The sequence below is a fragment of the Podarcis pityusensis genome, assembly GCF_964106645.2.
Source record: "Podarcis pityusensis genome assembly, chromosome: 16".
Lineage (NCBI taxonomy): Eukaryota > Metazoa > Chordata > Lepidosauria > Squamata > Lacertidae > Podarcis > Podarcis pityusensis.
Genome location: NC_138041.1, coordinates 40,583,134 through 40,606,171, shown reverse-complemented (window position 1 = coordinate 40,606,171; position 23,038 = coordinate 40,583,134). Strand labels below are relative to the sequence as shown.

General features: G+C 45.1%; 3 protein-coding genes across 7 annotated transcripts in view; 2 read left to right on the top strand and 1 right to left on the bottom strand.

The window, feature by feature from the left end:
• Positions 1–209, bottom strand: part of KNTC1 (kinetochore associated 1) — a 95,083-nt gene extending 94,874 nt beyond the window's left edge. For both annotated transcript variants that reach the window (XM_080986583.1, XM_080986584.1), the window contains exon 1: positions 191–209. The gene's annotated coding sequence lies outside the window, so the exon portion shown is untranslated. The remainder of the gene's footprint in view (positions 1–190) is intronic.
• ZNRF3 (zinc and ring finger 3) overlaps positions 1–23,038 on the top strand; it is a 256,111-nt gene that overhangs the window by 164,524 nt on the left and 68,549 nt on the right. The gene's annotated exons all lie outside the window — the stretch shown is intronic.
• The window catches only part of RSRC2 (arginine and serine rich coiled-coil 2), an 11,175-nt gene continuing 3,579 nt past the window's right edge, over positions 15,443–23,038 (top strand). Inside the window, exons 1-6 of the mRNA XM_080984412.1 lie at positions 15,443–15,595; positions 18,480–18,627; positions 19,666–19,709; positions 22,031–22,221; positions 22,707–22,850; positions 22,999–23,036. Of these exons, the coding sequence (XP_080840538.1) occupies positions 15,590–15,595; positions 18,480–18,627; positions 19,666–19,709; positions 22,031–22,221; positions 22,707–22,850; positions 22,999–23,036 (571 nt within the window). The 5' untranslated portion in view covers positions 15,443–15,589. The remainder of the gene's footprint in view (positions 15,596–18,479; positions 18,628–19,665; positions 19,710–22,030; positions 22,222–22,706; positions 22,851–22,998; positions 23,037–23,038) is intronic.

Here is a 23,038-nt window from a genome sequence, read left to right as displayed (position 1 = left end):
TAAGGCTCTTTACACTATAATTTATGTATATTGGCTGTGAGAGACAGTAATAAAGAGTTCAAAACTTTAGGTTTTTCATATACAAATACAGTAGCTACTCCTCTGGAAAAATATAACTGCACTTAAATCTAATAAAATATTTTATCGCCTCCAGCCCCACTTTAGCCTCTCCCCCCCCCCCCCCGCGCACCTCTCCCCGCCGCCTCAGACGCTCAAATTGGCGCGCACACTCCTCAGGGGCAGTCGGCTACGGGACACAGCGAGGGTCAAATATAGTCAGCGCACAGGGGGCGGGGCTGCTGGAAAACCCCGCCCGGCCACTAGAGATAGGAACGGCAAGAGAGATGTTGGGAAACCGACTTCGTGGTTCCTTAGAGCTGCCGCCCCCTTGGAAGAGCGGGGGAGTGGAGAGCGATCTGCAGAGAGCCCGGGGTCGCTCCCCGATAGGCGTGCGCAGCGGGCTCCTCGGGAAGATGCCCGAGGGGGGGCAAACTGCCGGGCCTCTTGACCCTCCCGCAGCTTCCCCGCTTCTGGCCTTTCTTCCAGGAAAAAACAGTGCCGCTACTGTGCACCCCTGAATGCACCCATTTTATTTATTTCATAGGATTCATACACCACTTGATGGGGGGGGAGCCTCAAAGTGGTTTACAAAAAGATAGAACAAGGAAAGTTAGAAAAATTCACAAACCTATTATAAAACATACAAAAACTAAAACAAAATAAAAGTTTGTTGTTTAGTCATTTAGTCGTGTCCGACTCTTCATGACCCCCTGGACCAGAGCACGCCAGGCACTTATGTCCTCCACTGCCTCCCTCAGTTTGGCCAAACTCATGCTGGTAGCTTCAAGAACACCATCCAACCATCTCATTCTCTGTCGTCCCCTTCTCCTTGTGCCCTCCATCTTTCCCAACATCAGGGTCTTTTCCAGGGAGTCTTCTCTTCTCATGAGGTGGCCAAAGTATTGGAGCCTCAGCTTCACGATCTGTCCTTCCAGTGAGCACTCAGGGCTGATTTCCTTAAGAATGGATACGTTTGATCTTCTTGCAGTCCATGGGACTCTCAAGAGTCTCCTCCAGCACCAGAATTCAAAAGCATCAATTCTTCGGCGATCAGCCTTCTTTATGGTCCAGCTCTCACTTCCATACATCACTACTGGGAAAACCATGGCTTTTACTATACGGACCTTTGTTGGCAAGGTGATGTCTCTGCTTTTTAAGATGTTGTCTAGGTTTGCCATCGCCTTTCTCCCAAGGAGCAGGCGTCTTTTAATTTCGTGACTGCTGTCACCATCTGCAGTGATCATGGAGCCCAAGAAAGTAAAATCTCTCACTGCCTCCATTTCTTCCCCTTCTATTTGCCAGGAGGTGATGGGCCCAGTGGCCATGATCTTAGTTTTTTTGATATTGAGCTTCAGACCATATTTTGCGCTCTCCTCTTTCACCCTCATTAAAAGGTTCTTTAATTCCTCTTCACTTTCTGCCATCAAGGTTGTGTCATCTGCATATCTGAGGTTGTTGATATTTCTTCCGGCAATCTTAATTCCGGCTTGGGATTCATCCAGCCCAGCCTTTCGCATGATGAATTCTGCATATAAGTTAAATAAGCAGGGAGACAATATACAGCCTTGCCGTACTCCTTTCCCAATTTTAAACCAATCAGTTGTTCCATATCCAGTTCTAACTGTAGCTTCTTGTCCCACATAGAGATTTCTCAGGAGACAGATGAGGTGATCCGGCCCTCCCATTTCTTTAAGAACTTGCCATAGTTTGCTGTGGTCGACACAGTCAAAGGCTTTTGCATAGTCAATGAAGCAGAAGTAGATGTCTTTCTGGAACTCTCTAGCTTTCTCCATAATCCAGCGCATGTTTGCAATTTGGTCTCTGGTTCCTCTGCCTTTTCTAAATCCAGCTTGCACTTCTGGGAGTTCTCGGTCCACATACTGCTTGAGCCTTCCTTGTAGAATTTTAAGCATAACCTTGCTAGCATGTGAAATGAGTGAAATTGTGCGGTAGTTGGAGCATTCTTTGGCACTGCCTTTCTTTGGGATTGGGATGTAGACTGATCTTCTCCAATCCTCTGGCCACTGCTGAGTTTTCCAGACTTGCTGGCATATTGAGTGTAGCACCTTAACAGCATCATCTTTTAAAATTTTAAACAGTTCAGCTGGAATACCATCACTTCCACTGACCTTGTTATTTGCAGTGCTTTCTAAGGCCCATTTGACTTCACTCTCCAGGATGTCTGGCTCAAGGTCAGCAACCACACTACCTGGGGTGTACGAGACATCCATATCTTTCTGGTATAATTCCTCTGTGTATTCTTGCCACCTCTTCTTGATGTCTTCTGCTTCAGTTAGGTCTTTACCACTTTTGTCCTTTATTATGGTAATCTTTGTACGAAATGTTCCTTTCATATTTCCGATTTTCTTGAACAGATCTCTGGTTCTTCCCATTCTGTTGTTTTCCTCTATTTCTTTGCATTGATCGTTTAAGAAGGCTTTCTTGTCTCTCCTTGCTATTCTTTGGAAATCTGCATTCAGTTTCCTGTATCCTTCACTATCTCCCTCGCATTTTGCTTGCCTTCTCTCCCCCGCTATTTGTAAGGCCTCGTTGGACAGCCACTTTGCTTTCTTGCATTTCTTTTTCATTGGGATGGTTTTAGTTGCTGCCTCCTGTATAATGTTGCGAGCCTCCACCCATAGTTCTTCAGGCACTCTGTCCAGCAAATCTAAATCCTTAAACCTGTTCCTCACTTCCACTGTGTATTCATAAGGGATTTGGTTTAGATTGTATCTTACCTGTCCAGTGGTTTTTCCTACTTTCTTCAGTTTAAGCTTGAATTTTGCTATAAGAAGCTGATGATCTGAGCCACAGTCAGCTCCAGGTCTTGTTTTTGCTGACTGTATAGAGCTTCTCCATCTTTGGCTGCAGAGAATATAATCAATCTGATTTCGATGTTGCCCATCTGGTGATGTCCATGTGTAGAGTCGTCTCTTGTGTTGTTGGAAAAGCGTGTTTGTGATGACCAGCTTGTTCTCTTGACAGAACTCTATTAGCCTTTGCCCTGCTTCGTTTTGATCTCCAAGGCCAAACTTGCCAGTTGTTCCTTTTATCTCTTGATTCCCTACTTTAGCATTCCAATCCCCTATAATGAGAAGAACATCCTTCTTTGGTGTCACTTCTATAAGGTCTTGTAAGTCTTCATAGAATTGGTCAATTTCAGTTTCTTCAGCACCAGTAGTTGGTGCATAAACTTGGATTACTGTGGTGTTAAAAGGTCTGCCTTGGATTCGTATCGAGATCATTCTATCATTTTTGAGACTGCATCCCAGTACAGCTTTCGCCACTCTTTTGTTGACTATGAGGGCTACCCCATTTCTTTTACGGGTTTCTTGCCCACAGTAGTAGATATGATAGTCATCCGAACTGAATTCGCCCATTCCCGTCCATTTTAGCTCACTGATGCCCAGGATGTCAATATTTATTCTTGCCATCTCATTTTTGACCACATCCAACTTACCCAGGTTCATAGTTCTTACATTCCAGTTTCCTATGCAATATTTTTCTTTACAGCATTGGACTTTCCTTTCGCTTCCGCTTCCATGCATATCCACAACTGAGCGTCCTTTCGGCTTTGGCCCAGCCGCTTCATCAGCTCTGGATCTACTTGTACTTCTCCTCCGCTCTTCCCCAGTAGCATGTTGGACACCTTCCGACCTGAGGGGCTCATCTTCCAGCGTCATAACTTTTATATGGCTGTCTTTGTCCATGGAGTTTTCTTGGCAGGGATACTGGAGTGGCTTGCCGGTTCCTACTCCAGGTGGATCACGTTTGGTCAAAACTCTCCACTATGACCTGTTCATCTTGGGTGCCCTGCTCGGCATAGTTCATAGCTTCTCTGAGTTCTTCATGCCCCTTCGCCACGGCAAGGCAGTGATCCATGAAGGGGAAATAAAAGTTAGACTTGTCTAAACAATAATATTTTTGGCAGGCACCAAAAAAGAATAAAGCGAAGGTGCCTGCTAGATCTCAATAGGCAGGAAGCTCCAAAGTCCAGGTGCTTCCACACTGAATGACTGAGTTCTTACAAAGATGGAACAGGTATGTGGCACGTGCAGTAGTCCCAATTCTGGTGATCAAAGCAGTCAAGTGGGCACATGTGGAGTAGGGCAATCTTGCAGGTGAAGTGGTCCCAAGTTATTGAAGGCTTTATGTGCCAAACTGTTTTAAAGTCTTTTTATCCTCAACAGCCCTGCAAAGTACAGTAGACCACAGTGCAGTTTAAACAAAACATTAAAAAGACCAGCACTAGGACCTTAAAGACTAACAAATTTATTATGGCATAAGTTTTGGGGTGCTAAGGTCTACTTAATCAGCTGCATCATTCTTGGTAATTCATGAAAGCTTATGGAATAATACATTTACTAGCCTCTAAAGTGCCCATTTGGCTATTGTTTCATTTCCACTGTGACCCATGCTGAATTGATAGAAAGTATGCACCCATTACCATACTATGTGACAGTGACAAAAAGAGGATTTTAGCTCTCAAGATCTACTGGCGTGTTTATTTTTTAAACATATTGTTATGAGTTTGTCTGAAGCCCGGACCCCCTTTCTAATTCCTGCATGACAAAAACTGAATTTAGCATGTTAAAATCCGGAGATTGCCTAGGTAAGGTAAAGGTAAAGGACCCCTGGATGGTTAAGTCCAGTCAAAGGCGACTATGGGGTGCAGCGCTCATCTCGCTTTCAGGCCAAGGGAGCCGACGTTTGTCCACAGACAGCTATCCAGGTCATGTGGCCAGCAGGATAAAACCGCTTCTGGTGCACAGAGGAGCGTGACGAGTGCCAGAGCACACGAAAACACTGTTTACCTTCCCACTGCAGTGGTACCTATTTATCTACTTGTGCTGGTGTGCTTTCGAACTGCTAGGTTGGCAGCAGCTGGGACAGAGCAATGGGAGCTCACCCCGTTGTGGGAACAGTCAACCTTCTGAGTGGCAAGCCCTAGAAGCTCAGTGGTTTAGACTCGGCATGTCCAACTTCAAATAAGCTGCAATCTATTACCCAGTATAAAAAACTGGCAGTGGTCTACCCATAGTCATTGGGGCAGAGCTTTTGCCACTTCTTTAAGTGTTTCATCTTGAAGCACCACCTGAATAAAATATGGCCTGCTATGCTCCAGAGGTAGTATAATAATGATGATGATGATGATAATAATAATAATAATAATAATAGTTATACAACAAATTATAAAACTACAGTAAAACATGAGCGTCAGCTTCTTAGCTTTAGAGTAAGAAAACGAACCATATAAGCATTGCCATTCCTCAGCCGAGTTGTATCCAAGGCATTGCAATGAGTGGTACAGCATAGCTAAAAGGGTATTTGGGAAGAGAGTCAAGTCAATGAACTGTCTGAGCAGAAAGCACAAAGTCTATCAGGAACCTGTCCTGGAAAAAGTGTAGGATTGGGTTGCCAGCATCGAGTTCTGTCCAGAACTGCCTCACAAACTTGCCGCTGTCTCTGGTGCAAGGCAGGGAGAAGCTGCCCTTGCATTTAGGTAACTGTGTGTTAACTGGCTGTTGTGTATTGAGTCAAAGGATTTTATATCTGTATTATTATTGTCTGTATTTGCATTAGGGTAAAGTAACTGCCTTTTGGTTCCAGAGGGTACAGCTACTATTGGTTCATTTAAGCTGCTGTATTTGGATCCTCTGTCTTATTGGTTCCCTCCAAAAGGCAGGACTGTGATTGCCTGATATTGTTCCCTCCAAAATGTATCCTTTCTTGCTAGTTCCCTGTCCCTATAAATGTAGCTTTCCTCTCCCCAGTCGTCAGTCTTGTTGCTTTAATAAAGAAGTGTTACTAGAGAACTGTCTCCAGCATGTTATATCAGGAGAGCTGAAATCACAAACCCCACGTCACAACAACTGGCGACGAAGGTGGGATCCGGAATGCTGAGGAGCGGTTAAACACAGCCCTGCCTCAGAGTCCGGATTGCAGCTAAGAACAAGACTCACTGGCCAGCTGAGAAGACGACCCTGCCACAGGACAATGGAGAGTCCAAGGGTATTGGAGCCCTTCCAGCCATCAGAGCCCGACACGTGGGAAGACTACGTCGAACGCTTCGAGTTCTTCGCAGAGGCTCAAGGGATCACTGATGCCAGCAAAAGAAGGGCCACATTCCTGAGCTACTGTGGGTCTGAGACCTTCAAGCTGGCCAAGGCATTGCTTGCTCCAGCGAAGCTAAGTGAGACATCTCTCAAAGATATTCTTGCCGGCCTGACAAGCCACTTGGCGCCTACTGAGACCAAGATGGCTCGGCGGATGGAGTTTCATAAGAGGCAGCAGCATGCTGGGGAGTCTGTATCTGCATTTCTGGCTGAACTGCGGAAGCTCGCTCAGCACTGCGACTTCCAAAATCTGGAAGAGACTCTCCTGGATCGGTTTATCGGTGGTCTGAGCAGCAAGAAGGCCAGAAGACGCATCGTGGCTAAAGAAGAGGTTACCCTTGCTTCAGCCTTGAAGGAGGCCACCGCCACAGAGAATTATGAAAGAGAGGAGCTTGATGCCAGTCGCAAGGCCCCTAAGCCACAGATAGAAGTTGCGCATGCCATGGACGAGCTAGAGGCTACTCCGAGCCAGAGCCCAGTCCGTGGGGTCGAGTCAGTGAGTCAGGCCTGCACAGTGCACAAAGATCACCGAGGCAGGTGCCCAGGTTGTGGTGGAAACCATGAGCGGAAGAGTTGTCGTTTCCGGGATGCTATGTGCCGGACGTGCGGGAAGACAGGTCACATCGCCAGGGTCTGTAGATCGGCGGCGTTGGGAGCGACAGGAGCACCTAGACCGGAGCATCGCAGACCGCCCGCAGCAACCCATTTTCTAAAGGACTGCCACTACGTTACGGAGATCAACGGGAGGGTCGTGCAGTTTCCAGCACAAGGCAAGGCACACGTCAAGGTGAAGATTGAGGGTCAGCAGTGCGACATGGAGGTGGACTCCGGATCTGGATTCACTATCGTGTCGGACCAGACCGCGAGGACATTCTTCCCCAGGGGTAAGTTGCCCCCTCTGGAACCCTTCCCGGCAACCTTGCAGTCATACTCAGCGGGCCGCATCCATGTTATGGGAATGTGTGCCGTGAGAGTACAGTTCCGGGACAAACAGGCTGTACTCAAACTGGTGATTGCGAAGGGCAGTCGCCCCAGTCTCCTGGGCACTGACTGGTTCCCCGCCCTGGGACTGAGTATATCAGGGCTTAATTCAATCCAAACCTGCCCTGAGATGAGCGAGGCATTATGCAAAGAATTTGCTGGTCTCTTTAATGGAAAACTGGGTTGTTATAAAGGGCCCCCAGTTGACTTCGAGTTGGACCCTGGGGTGGCCCCAATCCGACTCAAACCAAGGCGAGTGCCATTTGCACTGCAACCCAAGATCGAAGCAGAGCTGGAGAAATTGGTCAAGCAGGGAGTTCTCTCACCCGTGGACTCTGCTAAGTGGGAGACTCCAATCGTCACGCCCCTTAAAGCAAATGGGGAAGTCAGGATCTGTGCAGATTACAAATGCACTATCAATAAGGCACTCAGGGGAAACTCATACCCCATTCCAGTCGTATCACATCTGTTGGCTAAACTGGCTGGGGACAAGGTGTTCGCCAAAATTGACCTGGCACAAGCTTACCAACAGCTGCCAGTAACCCCACAATCAGCGGAAGCACAGACTATTGTCACACATAAAGGGGCGTTCAGAGTTAACAGATTACAATTTGGAGTTTGTGTGGCCCCAGGGATTTTTCAAGGGCTCATGGAACACCTGTTAAGAGGTCTGCCGGGGGTCTTGCCATTTTTTGATGACGTTTTGATTGCTGGAAAAGACCCACAGGAACTGGTTGCGCGTGTTCGTGCAGTGTTGCTCAAGTTCAAGGAGGTGGGGTTGCAACTGAAAAAGGAAAAATGCAGTTTTGGGGTGCCAACTGTGGATTTCTTGGGGTTTAAAATTGATGCATCAGGCATCCACCCCACAGATGCTAAGATTAAGGCCATCATCGAGGCGCCACGACCACAGAACAAGACGGAGTTGCAGTCATTCCTGGGACTTATTAACTTTTATCATTCGTTCTTACCCCAGAAAGCTTCGGTAGCTGAACCATTACATAGACTGTTGCAGAAAAAGAATGTGTGGCGATGGGGGCAGGGGCAGCAGAAGGCTTTTGACTCCTTGCGAGGAATGCTGAGTAGCAGGAGTGTCCTTGCTCATTATGACGAGTCAAAGCCTCTGGTCCTGGCATGTGATGCCTCTCAATACGGCCTGGGGGCGGTGCTAAGTCATAGGGAACCGGATGGGTCGGAAAAGCCCATCTCTTTCTATTCCCGTACGTTGTTGCCCACGGAGCGCAACTATGCTCAAATTGACAAAGAGGCGCTTGCAATTGTGGCAGGAATCAAAAAGTTCCATGATTATGTGTACGGTCGCCATTTCTACATTGAAACGGACCACAAGCCACTGTTAGGGTTGTTCAACCCAAACAAACAAACGCCACAAATTCTCTCCCCCAGAATGTTACGTTGGTCTATATTCCTGAACGGGTTCCAGTACACCTTGACCCATGTGCCGGGGAAACGGTTGTGCCACGCGGATGCGCTGAGTTGATTGCCCCTTCCTGGCGGGAGCACTGAGGATCCTGCTCCAGCGGAGCACATAATGATGCTGGAAACACTTCCGGGGGCTCCTGTAACGGCTACTGATATAGCTGAGAAAACGAGGAAAGATGCTGTTCTCTCCCGTGTGCTCACTTGGGTGGGGAGGGGGTGGCCAGGTGGTCCGCATGAAGACAAATTCAGGCCTTATGCGACTAGGCAGCACGAGTTGTCCATGCATAAGGGTTGTCTCCTGTGGGGAGATAGGGTGATCATCCCAGCACCACTGAGAAACAGGGTTCTTGAGACGCTTCACATGGGACACCCGGGAATGGTCAGGATGAAGTCGCTAGCCCGATGTTATGTGTGGTGGCCTGGAATGGACCAGAACATAGAACAATGGGTACGAACATGCAAGGCATGCCAAGAGGTGCGGCCGGAAGTGGCCAGAGCACCAGTCCACTGGTGGGAGCAGTCCAGATCTCCCTGGAGCCGGCTGCACTTAGATTTTGCTGGGCCATTCCAAGGAAAGGTCTTTTTGGTTATCGATGCATATTCCAAATGGTTAGAAGTGGCGATGGTCCCTAGCATGGCATCAGCTGCCGTCATCAAGGTGTTGAGGCAGCTGTTTGCAACCCACGGGTTACCCGAGACCATTGTATCAGATAATGGGGCAGCTTTTGTATCCCAAGAATTCAGGGCATTCTTGGCTGATAACTTCATAAGAGGGGTCACATCCGCGCCCTTTCACCCATCCTCCAATGGGCAGGCTGAGCGCATGGTAAGAACAGCCAAAGAATCCATTGCGCGCTTAATGGAGGGTAACTGGTCAGCTCGCATCGCGCGAATGTTATTTTTGCAGCATGCGACGCCGTGTACCGCAACGGGCAAGTCGCCAGCTGAGCTGCTCTTGGGTAGGAGACTGGTAACGGTGCTGGATTATGTCCACCCGGATAAAATGCCAAACCATAATTCAAGAGCAACCCCCCAGGCTAAGACTGACACAACAAGGTATCTCGCCCCTGAAGATCTGGTCTGGGTGAGGAACTATTCACGAGGTTCGCGGTGGGTGGCTGGTGTGGTCACCCGGGCTAGTGGACCTGTGTCCTATTATGTGACCTTGGAAAATGGGCAAGTGTGGAAGAGACATATAGATCAGCTGAGGCGCCGGGCGCTCAGCAGGGAGGAGCCAGATAATTCATCCCTGGCTAACGACGCAGAGCTGCAAGACCAGAGTGAAAATGGCACAGAGGTGCAATCACCAGGGGCTTTAACAAATGAACCAGGGTCTGCTAGTCCTCACGATGACGAGGTACAGATAGGGGACCCTGAGATGTCGGGGACTCCATCTGTTCCTGACGAAACCCCTAGAGCAGCCCCTCTACCACAGGTAACACTCAATCCAGAACCTGCAACACCTGTTGTCAGGAGATCAAGTAGAAGTTGTAGGCCCCCACAGTACCTGAGAGATTACGTCTGCTGTGCTCACTAGGGGGGAAGGGGTGTTGTGTATTGAGTCAAAGGATTTTATATCTGTATTATTATTGTCTGTATTTGCATTAGGGTAAAGTAACTGCCTTTTGGTTCCAGAGGGTACAGCTACTATTGGTTCATTTAAGCTGCTGTATTTGGATCCTCTGTCTTATTGGTTCCCTCCAAAAGGCAGGACTGTGATTGCCTGATATTGTTCCCTCCAAAATGTATCCTTTCTTGCTAGTTCCCTGTCCCTATAAATGTAGCTTTCCTCTCCCCAGTCTCCAGTCTTGTTGCTTTAATAAAGAAGTGTTACTAGAGAACTGTCTCCAGCATGTTATGTCAGGAGAGCTGAAATCACAAACCCCACGTCACAACAACTGGCTTTAAAGGGCTTTTACAAATACTTGTGGTATGGTGGCCTTTTTTTACATCCCACATTATAAAAAAAGTGTGCTCTTCTGGTGGCACTGAGGAGGCCATGATTGTTAAATTTGGTGGAAACCATGTGCCAACAGTTGGGCAGAGCGTTACGCTTTATGCTGTATGTTTTTCTTCTTCCAAAGATGCACTCCTTGCTGTCTGTCTGTCTCTTGTCACGTTTCTCTGCCTGGCTGGGACAAAAAGAGCAACCCAGAGCTTTGGAACAAGCTGTGACCCAACGACCAGTACAAGGTATGGTAGGAAATACTTAACTAGGGTTATGATGCTGGTTATCTTATAGGCCAGGGATGGGGAGCCTGGTGTCCAGCAGGATGTATGTATGATTTGTGGGGGGGGGGGGTCTTGGGCTACAGGGTGGGCAATTTCAAAAGGCAATATAAGGGCTTGTGCCCCATTGTTTGGGGTTCTCCCTCCTGCATGTGGTGAGTGGGGACCCTGTTGCAACAGTTCCTTTAATAAAGATCAGGCTTACTAGTTGCTTTGCTTCTCAATATACAGTGGTACCTTGGTTTATGAACTTAATCCATTCCGGAAGTCCGTTCTTAAACCAAAGTGTTCTTAAACCAAGGTGTGCTTTCCCATAGCGGCAGGGGACTAAATTTACAAATGGAACACACTCAACAGGAATCGAAACATGTTCTGCTTCCAAGGCAAAGTTCACAAACCATAACACCTACTTCCAGGTTTGCAGCGCTCTTAATCCAAGTTGTTCATAAACTAAGCTGTTCTTAAACAAAGGTACCACTGTGTTCTGGGTGGCCTCTGTTTTCTCCTACTGATTGAGAACCCACTTAAGGACTCTATACGGGCTCCGGAATACTGTACCCCATAAGGCAAAGGGAGCAGCTGTAGTATGCAAAGAAGAGCTGGTGGCAGCAGTGGAGCTAGACGCTCGGGTACCCGGAGTGGCACACGTGCACCTGGGGGGGGGTCAATCCCCCCAGGGGGTGGTTGGCACGGCAGCAATCTGCCCGGGGGAGATTTTGTCAACCCCCCCCCCCGGGATGACACCTGGGGTGGTTCGCCCGCCCCAGCCCCCCTTCCTACGCCCCTGGCTGGTGGGGCTAATACTCAATCCCCTCAGGCTGCATCACACATTGATTGGGAATAACCCATTTTCCTTTATATTGTCACAAGCCACCGAATCTCTGAGTGGTGTGAGAGTCCAGGGGTTCCAGGCACCTTCGCAAGGTCTAAGTTTCCTTTTGGAAGAGTACCCCATCCGTATGCTCCACTATCCCTGCTGCATATCCTTTGATGACAAAATAAAGGACCCCCATTCACAGTAGTACATGCACACAGTGATTTCTATACATTTCTCTCCATTAGACAACCTATGCTGGGTTCCCAGTGCCATAATAAAGCAAGGAAACCCCACTTTCTGGAATATATAAACTCACCAAAAATTAGCCAGAAAAATGGGGTTTTTTTGTTTCCAAAAGGTGGTGATCCAGGGATGGAGGAGAGGGGACCTGACTCATGGCAGAAGGAGCAGGGAGGCCATAATCCTCAAGATGTACCATCACATACTCAGGATTAGGGTTGTCATATTTTGAAAACAATGTCTGGGTGAAAATCAGCTAAATGTCCGGAGAAATCCGGCAATTGTTGTCGGCAGTGTTGGTTTTCCTGATTTCCCTCAAAATAGCTCAAAAATGTCCAATTTATTTGGAATTTTGCAAAACAAAACAAAACAACTCAATTTTTCTGTCTAGATTTTCACTTTTTGAAATATGGCAGCCCTACTCAGGATACCCCTCCCAATTTCCCAAACAGGTGCTAGCAGCTATGACAAAGGGACCAGACTAGGTGTTATCAGAAGGAAATGAGACCAAGGAAGAAGAAATAAAGATGCTGAGGAAGGCCTTCCTGACAAAAGGATATGTAGATATTTTCATTAACTTGTGAGAAGTGAGTACTTGAACCATGCATGATTGACAGGGACATGTCTAGATCTCAGATTTCTGCCTGACACCATACCTTTTCTGTGACATATCTATGATGTTTTGATGATGCATGTTTTATTGGAAATATGTTGTTGTTTAGTCGTGTCCGACTCTTCGTGACCCCATGGACCAGAGCATGCCAGGAAATATAGGGAAATAAAGGACTTTAAAAAATGATGTAACCACAATTCTAGGCTTCTTGCTGTTTCGTCTTTGTTGTAGTCAGAAGTCTAGTTCTAAGAATAAAGTGATCAGGCCTGCTGGCTGCTGTTTTTGCTTCCGTCTCTTGGCTGAAGTCTTTTGCTTGTGGACCCGGATTCCCTCTAACAGAAATGAGGCACAGCAGAGACTGTGCTGTCTTTAGGATATATGGTTTATTTACACACACATATAAGACTACAATGGAGTTTACAGCATTGACACCCCACAATATTCTTGCTTTTCCCATAATCGCAGCATAGGGTTCAAACAGAAATCAAACATGCTCCAAAACGTGGCTGTGACCCTCTCTCCAGCTTGATGATTTTTACAGACTGCAACATTTCTGAAAAAACCCAAGCCTAAACTCTCTGAAACTCCTTCCTTTTGTCTTCTAACTAACTCTGTGCTGGTTACAGATGGGTAGCCGTGTTGGTCTGCCATAGTCGAAGTAAAAAATTCTTTCCTGTAGCACCTTAAAGACCAACTAAGTTAGTTCTTGGTATAAGCTTTCGTGTGCATGCACACTTCTTCAGATACACTGAAACAGAAGTTACCAGATCCTTCTATATATTGAGAAGGTGGGGAGGGGTATTACTTAGAAGGGTGGTGGGAATCGGAGATTGGCAGATAGCTGAGATGAGCCTGTTGACGACTCTTAACGACTGTAATAGGTCTTACAGGAAAAGGCAAGGGGTGAGAAGGTGAGAAATGGCTTAGTCATGTATAATGAGATAAGAATCCGATGTCTCTGTTCAGACCAGGTTTCTCTATTGTTTTAAGTTTGGTAATGAGTTGTAATTCAGCAGCTTCTCTTTCCAGTCTATTTCTGAAATTCCTTTGTAGTAAAACAGCTACTTTGAGATCTTGTATAGAATGTCCTGGGAGATTGAAGTGTTCTCCTACTGGTTTCTCTGTTTTGTGATTCTTGATGTCAGATTTATGTCCGTTTATTCTTTGGCGTAAGGTTTGGCCTGTTTGTCCAATATAGAGAGCTGAAGGACACTGTTGGCATTTGATGGCATACACAATGTTAGACGATGAGCAATTAAATAGTCCCGAGATGGTATGTGTGATGTTGTTGGGGCCAGTAATGGTGTTGTCCGGGTGTATGTGGCAGCAAAGTTGGCATCTGGGTTTATTGCAGGCTCTGGTGCCAGTGTCCGTGTTAAGTCTGGTTGTAGTATTATTGTGGGTTAGGAGTTGTTTAAGATTGGGTGGCTGTCTGTAGGCAATGAAAGGTCTTCCTCCCAGAGCTTGAGAAAGAGAACTGTCATTGTCCAGGAGAGGTTGTAGATCTCTGATGATGCGTTGAACTGTTTTAACTTGGGAGCTGTATGTGATGACTAGTGGAGTTCTGTTATTTTCTTTTTTGGGTCTGTCTTGCAGCAAGTTCTCTCTGGGTATCAGTCTGGCTCTGTTGATCTGTTGTCTAACTTCATCTGCTGGGTATTTTAGTTCTGAGAAGGTTTGCTGTAGATCTCTTAGGTGAGAGTCTCTGTCTGTAGAATTGGAACAGATGCGGCTGTAACGTAGTGCCTGGCTATATACAATGGACTGTTTGGTATGTTTGGGATGGTAGCTAGAGGCATGTAGATATGTTTGTCGGTCAGTTGGTTTACGGTATAAGGTGGTGTCTATGCGTCCATCCTGTATTTTTATAGTAGTGTCCAAAAAATGTATTTCTTGCATAGATTGATTCATTGTAAGGTTGATTGTGGGGTGAAAATCATTGAATTTCTGGTGAAAGGTGTCCAGGGTCTGTTGACCATGTGTCCAGATGATAAAAATATCGTCAATGTATCGTAGGTACAAGAGAGGTTTGAGTGGGTAGGAGTTTAGGAAACGTTGTTCTAAATCTGCCATGAAGATGTTGGCATACTGTGGGGCCATGCGGGTGCCCATTGCTGTGCCGCTGATCTGAAGGAACAGGTCATCACCGAATTTGAAGTTGTTGTGGGTAAGGACAAATTGGCAGAGTTTGGTGGCAAGGTCCGCTGTGGTTTTATCTGAAATGGTGTTCCTTATAGCTTGTAAACCATCGTTGTGGTTGTGCTGAAGGAGGGGCCTCTCTCTCTGGCATACCTAATGGCTCATCATTTTCCCTTTGTTCTCCTTAATGGCCTATCCTAGGCAATCTCCAAGGATGCAGGTAGGTAGCACTGTGGTCTAAAATTTTCGCATGTCCAACCAGTCCATCACGATTGACCAGTAGATCGTGGGATTGATCTTGGTCGATCATGGGATTAAATTAAAACCGCAAGTGGAAACAGGATAGATCTGCTTGGCTCTTGTTTTGTTTAAACTTGCAGTGGTGGTGTCCAAACTTTTTTCAAAGAGGGCCTTTTTTTAGGATTGAAGTTGTTGAGCTTTTTTTACGGTATTACCCCAAAGTTGTTGTTGAGCTTTTTTTAGGGTTGAACTTTGAACTTGTTAGGATTTTACCCCAGGAAATAATTTATGATTAAGGACTCTATTGCTTGTTTTAATTTGCCAGTCTAAATAGAGAGAGTGTATCGCAATATGATCCGATGTGCATAAAAATAAGTTGGAAAGCTTTTATCAAGTAAGTAACAAGTGTCAAAACCTGATGACACCCCCCCCCCCTGCAACGCATAAGCACCCCAAGGATCTCCGTCGCTGAACAACCTGGAGGTCCCCTCTGCTCTTTTCATGCCTCTGCGTCTCTCGCGCTTCTCGCTCGCGCAGGCGCTCTTCCTTTCCTCCCTCCCGCCCGGGGCCCGGGTTACATCCGGGAACCCTGGGAAGTGGGCGGGGCATCCCTGACCGCTCTCCGCCGCCGAGCAGCCGAGGCGTCGCGGGCGTTGGAGCCGCAGGGAGGAGCCGGAGCTGCCGGGCCGGCCAGGGCCGCCTTTCCCGACCCCCGACATGGCGGTGAGCCCCTGCCGCTCCTTCTCGGGGGCCGCCGCCAGCGGCCGAGGGGGAGGCCGAGCTGGGCGGCGGGAGGCGCCGTCGTCTTCGCCAGCCAAGATGGCGCCCGCTCGCCGCGGGGCCGGGAGGGGCGGGGGGGGGGGAGCTGCCTCGGCCGCCTCCGCGGAGCCCCGGAAACGTCCCCGAGTTCGGCATCTCCGCGTCCACGTCACTTGGGGTTTTGGTTTTGGTGGCGCGAGGGAGGGGGCGGTTCTTGGTTTGCGAGTGTTTTCCCTCGTTATTATGTATTTTCCGTTTTTAGCTTGCATTTCTATGTTGTGAACCGCCCCGAGATCTGTGGTAAAGGGTAGTATACAAATTTAATTAGTAATGATATATTCGCACATGTTTCTAAGAGGTTTCCTCTCCTCTCCACACTCCTGTTGACTGTTTTAGATCGCAAGGTAGTGGCACCGTCTCTTTCCCTCCCTAAAAAAAGTCTGTATGAGTGGTACAATATTTGATATTAGGCCCTTTTATAAGTGTGGCTGTTATTTGATGGCTCGGTTCCATGTGTTTTTGCACAGAAAGGCCCACTATGTTCAGTTGGTCTTCTTTCCAGGTAAATGCATGAAGGTTCTCACGGTTCATGCTTACCTATATATAATGTTTTTATTAAACACTTTGTAAAAAAGGAAAGCAGGGGAGAGCTAGTTAAATTAACAATGCTAAGTTAAATATAGAGTCTGAGGAAAGGGATTATTTTGAGGGTGATGATATATGAGGCTTTGGGGAGAGCCCTAACATGAGTTGGGGTGGGAGAAGGAAATGTGGTAACTTGAAAAATTGTGCAACTTAAACCTCAGCAGAACTGACAGAATTGTTGTTATTATTGGATCCCTAACGACTTGATCCTTTTATGCTTAATAACATTACTGAGTTCAATGGAACTCACTCCAGCTTTGTAAGGAAGCCCCACAGAAGTTCGTAGTCTGGAGGTTGGGCAGGACTTAACTTGGTGGGGACGGTGGAGAAGTTGTGTCCCCCCCCCCCCCCCGCTGCTGATCTCTCTTGGACCTGGAGTGAGATTCTTGTTTCTTGTGTTTCCTGCAAAGGAGGGGCAGAGTGCTCTCACTCACTGACCTGCGTGGAATTTCATGTGCTTGCCAATATGTGGCTTTGTGTCATCTATGCCTCTCAGGCTAGTGCTTAAGCACAAGGATGGCATCATACACAGCAAGGGTTCTTAACCCGAGGTCCATAGATGCACTTCAAGGGTCCTGTGAACCAGGCACACCAATATGATTTGTTCCCAATTTAATAAGATAAATTGTATGCAAAGCTTTGTGCATGTTTATGGGTAGGGTGTCCATAGCTTTCATTAGAATCTCCAAAAAGGATTGTAACCACATACAGTGGTACCTCGGGTTAAGTACTTAATTCGTTCTGGAGGTCCATTCTTAACCTGAAACTGTTCTTAACCTGAAGCACCGATTTAGCTAATGGGGCCTCCTGCTGCCGCCGCGCCGCCGGAGCACAATTTCCGTTCTCATCCTGAAGCAAAGTTCTTAACCCAAGGTAATATTTCTGGGTTAGCGGAGTCTGTAACCTGAAGTGTATGTAACCTGAGGTACCACTGTGTATAGGATTACGTCACAGCATGGCCCATCAGAACATACACTGGAACTTGCTTCTGAGTAAGCATTTATAGGGTCTAGGTTCCAACAGTGCACTCTTCCAATGGGCACACTAACCACTGCACCACAGTGGCTCTCACTGGGGTGAACCTTTTTTCTTTCAGTTTGCAAAGTCATAGCTTCTGTGATAGGTGGAGCTGCCGGTAAGGGACATTGTCTCACTCTGTCCATTCATGCCCATGTAATGTGATTATTTTAAAAATTCTAATGTTTTTATTTCTGTAGAGGAAAGCATTCCCCTGTAAATGGTACAGGAGCACTCATGCAAACATTTTAAAAAGTAGGGGGATGCTCCACCATTTCAATATCATTGGTTTCTTTGAAGGTTTGCCCCCACCTCAAATTACCATTGCAGTTATAGTGTGTTACACATTCCCAAACTTAAATCCCACTGTGCTCTTTATACAACCTGTTTTGCTATGGCTGGTTGCAACCCTCTAAATACCACTAATTGCAAAAAGAACGAAATAAATTCTCTACAATTATAAAAATAGAAGGTGGTGCTGCATTGGGGTGTGTGGCAACTAGCTTTTTTTTTCTATCCCAGTTTGTAACACTGCTGCCCTTTATCAGTAGATCTCAGGGCAGTTCACAGCATAAAAATACAAAGTATTATATATTGGATTTAAATGTGCTTAAAATAAGACTATTTGGAAAGTGCATGTTGTAGGTAAGTTGCTGTAATGCATTAAAATATGCCTCAAACTGTGCTTCATTGACTTCTATTGTTGGGAGTAAAGACCACAGTTGCTGTGCCTGGTGGCGATAAACAGATGGAAAATTTAATAGGCCAAGGACTGATGTGCCATTCTCTTTGAAAATTTACTAATCAAAACATCTAAAATCACCTGAGGTACAGAAAAGAAGCAATTCAAAGAAGGAACTATGGGTTGCTTTATCAGTATCTGTTGACATAGATGTCACTGAGGAGGAACATCATTTTTGGATTGGATACAGAATATCCATCTCATTCTTCTGCAGTAGAAAACATTGTAGTGCTTGAATTTGGTTATTTTAACACCCTATCTAGTGGCTGTGGACTTGATTTCCTACTAGTGGAATATATAGCTTTGACAATTCAACATTAACTAGTTTCTGGATGTTTGTGATGATTAAAAAATAGTGGTCTAGAATGCTTCAGGCAGTTAAGTTACTTTGCGATAGAGTGGTGGTAAACTATGTAATAATAACAATATTTCATTTCATCATAGGCTAGTGATACAGAGCGAGAGGCAATAGCCCCAGAGAAATCATCTCCTGATAGAGAAAAGAGAAAAGATGCATCTAATTCTCCTAGAACTTCAAAACATCATTATTCAAGGTCACGTTCACGATCAAGAGAGAGAAAACGAAAGTCAGGTATGGAAGCCTCTAGCTGTTAAGAGTTTTCCCTATAAAAACTTGCTGGTGCATAAACTTGTGATTTAGTGGTAGTGTGTAGTTAGGCTGCTAACCTAAGCATGTTTACTTAGAGGTAAAATTGAATTCAGTTCAAATTATTGCAACTTCCAAGTAAACAATAACGTTTTCGATTTATGTGCATGTCCTTTTGAGTTCTATGTTTCAACCTCTTAAAAATGTGAAATTTCTCAACACTTTAAGCTTCAGCATCATGTTAAGGGTTGAGAGTTGGAGTAGGTGAGGAGCAGAAAGGTAACATAGATGTGAAAATGCTGTTTCAAATAATAATTATATTATAATTTATTATTTATACTCTGCCCATCTGGCTGAGTTTCCCCAGCCACTCTGGGTGGCTCCCAATCGAGTGTTAAAAACAATACAGCATTAAATATTAAAAACTTCCCTAAACAGGGCTGCCTTCAGATGTCTTTTAAAAATAGGATAGCTGCTTATTTCCTTGACATCTGATGGGAGGCCGTTCCACAGGATGGGCGCCACTACTGAGAAGGCCCTCTGTCTGGTTCCCTGTAACCTCACTTGCATTGAGGGAACCGCCAGAAGGCCCTCGGCGCTGGATCTGACTGTTCGGGCTGAACGATGGGGGTGGAGATGCTCCTTCAGGTGTACTGAGGCCGAGGCTGTTTAGGGCTTTAAAGGTCAGCACCAACACTTTGAGTTGTGCTCAAAAACATACTGGGAGCCAATGCAGATCTCTCAGGACCGATGTTATGTGGTCCTGGCGGCCACTCCCAGTCACCAGTGTAGCTGCTGCATTCTGGATTAATTGCAGTTTCCGAGTCACCTTCAAAGGTAGCCCCATGTAGAGCGCATTGCAGTAGTAAGTGGGAGATAACTAGAGCATGCACCACTCTGACGAAATAGAAATGTAAACCATTGAAATATTTTAAGTACTGGGTATGACTGGGAATGGCATGTCTGTAAAGAATGAAAATCCTTTTCCAAGCACCTTAAGACAATAAATGTTTTATTCCTTAGATAATGACGGGAAAAAGTACAGAAGTCGGAGCAGAAGCAAAGAGGTAATTAATACTTTGTAGTGCTTAGGTAATTGTACAAGATGTATTTAAAAGTACATCATAGCATGTGTAAATCTTAGTATATAAATGTCTTAATGGTAAGTACAAAAAATGATAATTCAGAAAAATGTGCTTGGAGAGAGAAGCATGACTGAAGCCATCATTATGAGAAAAAGGTAACAGTTGACAAAAGTTCACTGACAGATTAACTGTGGAAACAGCCACAATAAACATTTCTTTGGAGAAATAGGATTGGTATATTTGATTATCACAGAGCTTCCATTGACCAGAGTTCTCCTCAAGAATTTGCAAATTTCTTACCCACTTAGTTCTTAAATATCCACTTAATATTTTAAGTTTTCCTATGGTGCCAGTGCATTTGGCAGGGTTTGTAAAAGTAAATCAAAGGCAAGGGCACTGAGATGAGGCAGTGGTAGTGATAACATTGTTAGGTAAGCCGGTTGCCTCCAGTGGTGAAGTAATATCAGTGGAGGAGCCCTAGCAGTAGCCAGAAGGTTAGCCAACTTCTGATGGGGTAGTGGGGTAGTGTTAGGCTAGAGAGAGATGGGGCCAGTTCTAATGTGGGGCCAGGGACCTTTTTCTCTTTACCCAATGGAAGCTCTGTTTTAAAAAGAAATTAGAGTATTTGTGAAATTGATTATATTGTTTAGATCACATGATAACATTTCTATAATAAATCATACTCAGCGTGCTAATGCGCGAAGAGACTGAACTGAAGACGCTCCAGACTCAGATAGCAAAATTATAAGCCTACTTCATGATAAGGTAACTATTAGTCATTCAAACTCATATTTCCCTTTAAAAAGCAACTTAAATCGGTTATGGGATATTATGGTGGTTTTAAATACAAAGTGTATATTTAGAAGACTGCTCCATTATGTTAAAGTAAGAAAATCTTTCACTAAACTTAAAAAATTATGTGTAGAAGGAGGATTACACGTTAAAAGTTTGTTTTAAAAGGCTGGTTTCTTTATGTACAAGTTCTTTATGTACAACCTGTACACATTAGCTTTTAAATTCAATGGGGAGTAACTGGCGGTGATATTTGAAACTGCTGTGGATGTCTTAAAATCTGTAACATTTCAATAGCTGTTGAATTAATGCACTGACTTTTATGGTTCTAGTGAGACAATTGAAAGGAAGAAGGGCAGAAGGGTATGGGCATTGCACCTGTGTGGAGGCATGCCCACCGCAGGAAGCTCTCTACCTTGCCTCTACCTTGTGGAGGGTTCATTCCATGTTTGCGGGCTGGCTTGCCCATTTCATGTATATAATAAGTGAACTCTTTGCACTATTTGTTTTACAACAAAATTCTAATGATCTTTCTTCAGTGGTTGTACAAGTGACTGAAAAAGTAGCCCAAATGGATCTAATTGATGTTACGAACTACTTGAAACAAAAACTCACCACCTACTATGTCTAAGATGAACAAGTATTAAAATCTCTATAGAGTAGGAAGGTGATATTTCTTTGCGTAGCCAACTCTCTTTGGCAGTTGTTGATGTGCAGTATTGTCTTTCAGTGGGGTTAGTTGCACCTGGAAGAAACAAAGTAGTAGTTGAAGCACCTAGGATTTACCTTTACTTCTACCTTTGGGTGTGAGTTTGGGGATTTAAAAAATAATAAAGACTCACATGGTCTTTAGAGTAGAAATCTATCCATATACAATTAACTTAAAAAGAAAGAAAGTTACTGAGATAATAAGAAATTTGGGTAAACTGGCCTTACATGGTAAGAGATTTCTTCAAAGAAAGTAGCACACAGACTGCTGCAGATTCAAAACATGACAGTTGGTCTTATTGGACCTCTATAGTGTAAGACTTTAGGGTGGAGATACTTATTTATAATACTTAGAAAGTTGGCCAGTGCATGTACTTCCAAGCTTTCTTAATTGCTGATGAGCTTGTACGTAAAACGTTTAGGCAGTTCTCCTGTGTATGCTTATCCCATCCAGCTTTTGAGCATAGGGTTGGAAAAACATGGTCACTATGCATGAGGTAATCAAACACTAGAGAGGCTGCTGTTCTATCTAATGCTGTGAAACTGGTAATGGTGTGAGTTGCTTTAACAACACGGTACAAAAATGTTTGAAAAGTGTGGGATGGGAAATGGGAGGAGGAATGATAGTGAGCATCTGCAACATTGTGTAGCTGATGGTGTTAAAAGCCATCACAGTTGTCTGGGCCACACTCCTAAGGTTACTAATGTTGCATCACAACATATCATTCTTTATCTGCTGATGCCCATACTAACTCTCTTTGTTGCACTATTTTCCTGAAAGAACCAACTTCTTCTTAAAACAGGCAAGAAGACATGGGTCCAAAGAGAAGTCCTCGAAGAAGCACAAATTTGAAGACCATAACGACAAAGAACACTCTTCTGATAAAGGAAGAGAGAGCCTGGGCACTTCAGAAAATGGTGAGGAACGGCATAAGCGCAAGGAGAGGAAATCCTCAAGGGGACGAAGTCATTCAAGATCTAGGTCTCGTGAAAGGTATACTTAACAATTTCTACTTTGGAAATGCTTCAGTGTTCTTTATGCTCTTGTTCTGTTAGACGTGCCCAGCTACGCCTTCATCCTTTGTTCCAGCATACCTGGTGCAACATCACAGATGTGCCAGATCGGTTTTTTGTATGGGTTGGTGTTACTGTTTGTAACTTTTTTGATTTTGAGGATCAAGTGGCCAGAGTTTCAGCTGTTTTTCCTCCCCATACGTAGGATTTGTTTACTGTAACCCTTTTGCCAAACCTTTAGGTTATGCCACAAATTTGTTTTCCAGAATGAAAATACTTAGTAGTGTTCAGGCCACTGACTTCATTTGAAGTGAAGTTACACTATTTGTAGATGAGCCCAAAACTGACAGCTTTTTGTGACCTCTCAGTAGAAGATAATGAGCAGGTTTCCTTTGCATCTTGTTGCTATTAAATGTGAATAATAAAGCTAGAAAATGTTACCAGAAGTTTGGAATGTGTTTGCAGGCGTCACCGTAGTAGAAGCCGTGATAGAAAAAAGTCACGATCTCGAAGCCGAGATAAAAAGCGACGTGTAAGATCACGTTCTAGATCAAGATCTAGACACAGGCATCGGAGCAGGAGCAGAAGCAGAACTAGGAGCAGGAGCAGGTATGTTAAGTTCTTTCTTTTTTCCTTGAGATAAAAATTATAGGGTCGGTGCTAGCAGTTGGAAGTTGCACTCTGAAGAGCAGGTAGATACAGTTAATTTATGGTCAAACAGTCAAATAATTACATGATAAAATACCTTTACCTGCAGAGAAAGAAAGAAGAGACCTGAAAAGCCCAGAAGATTCAGT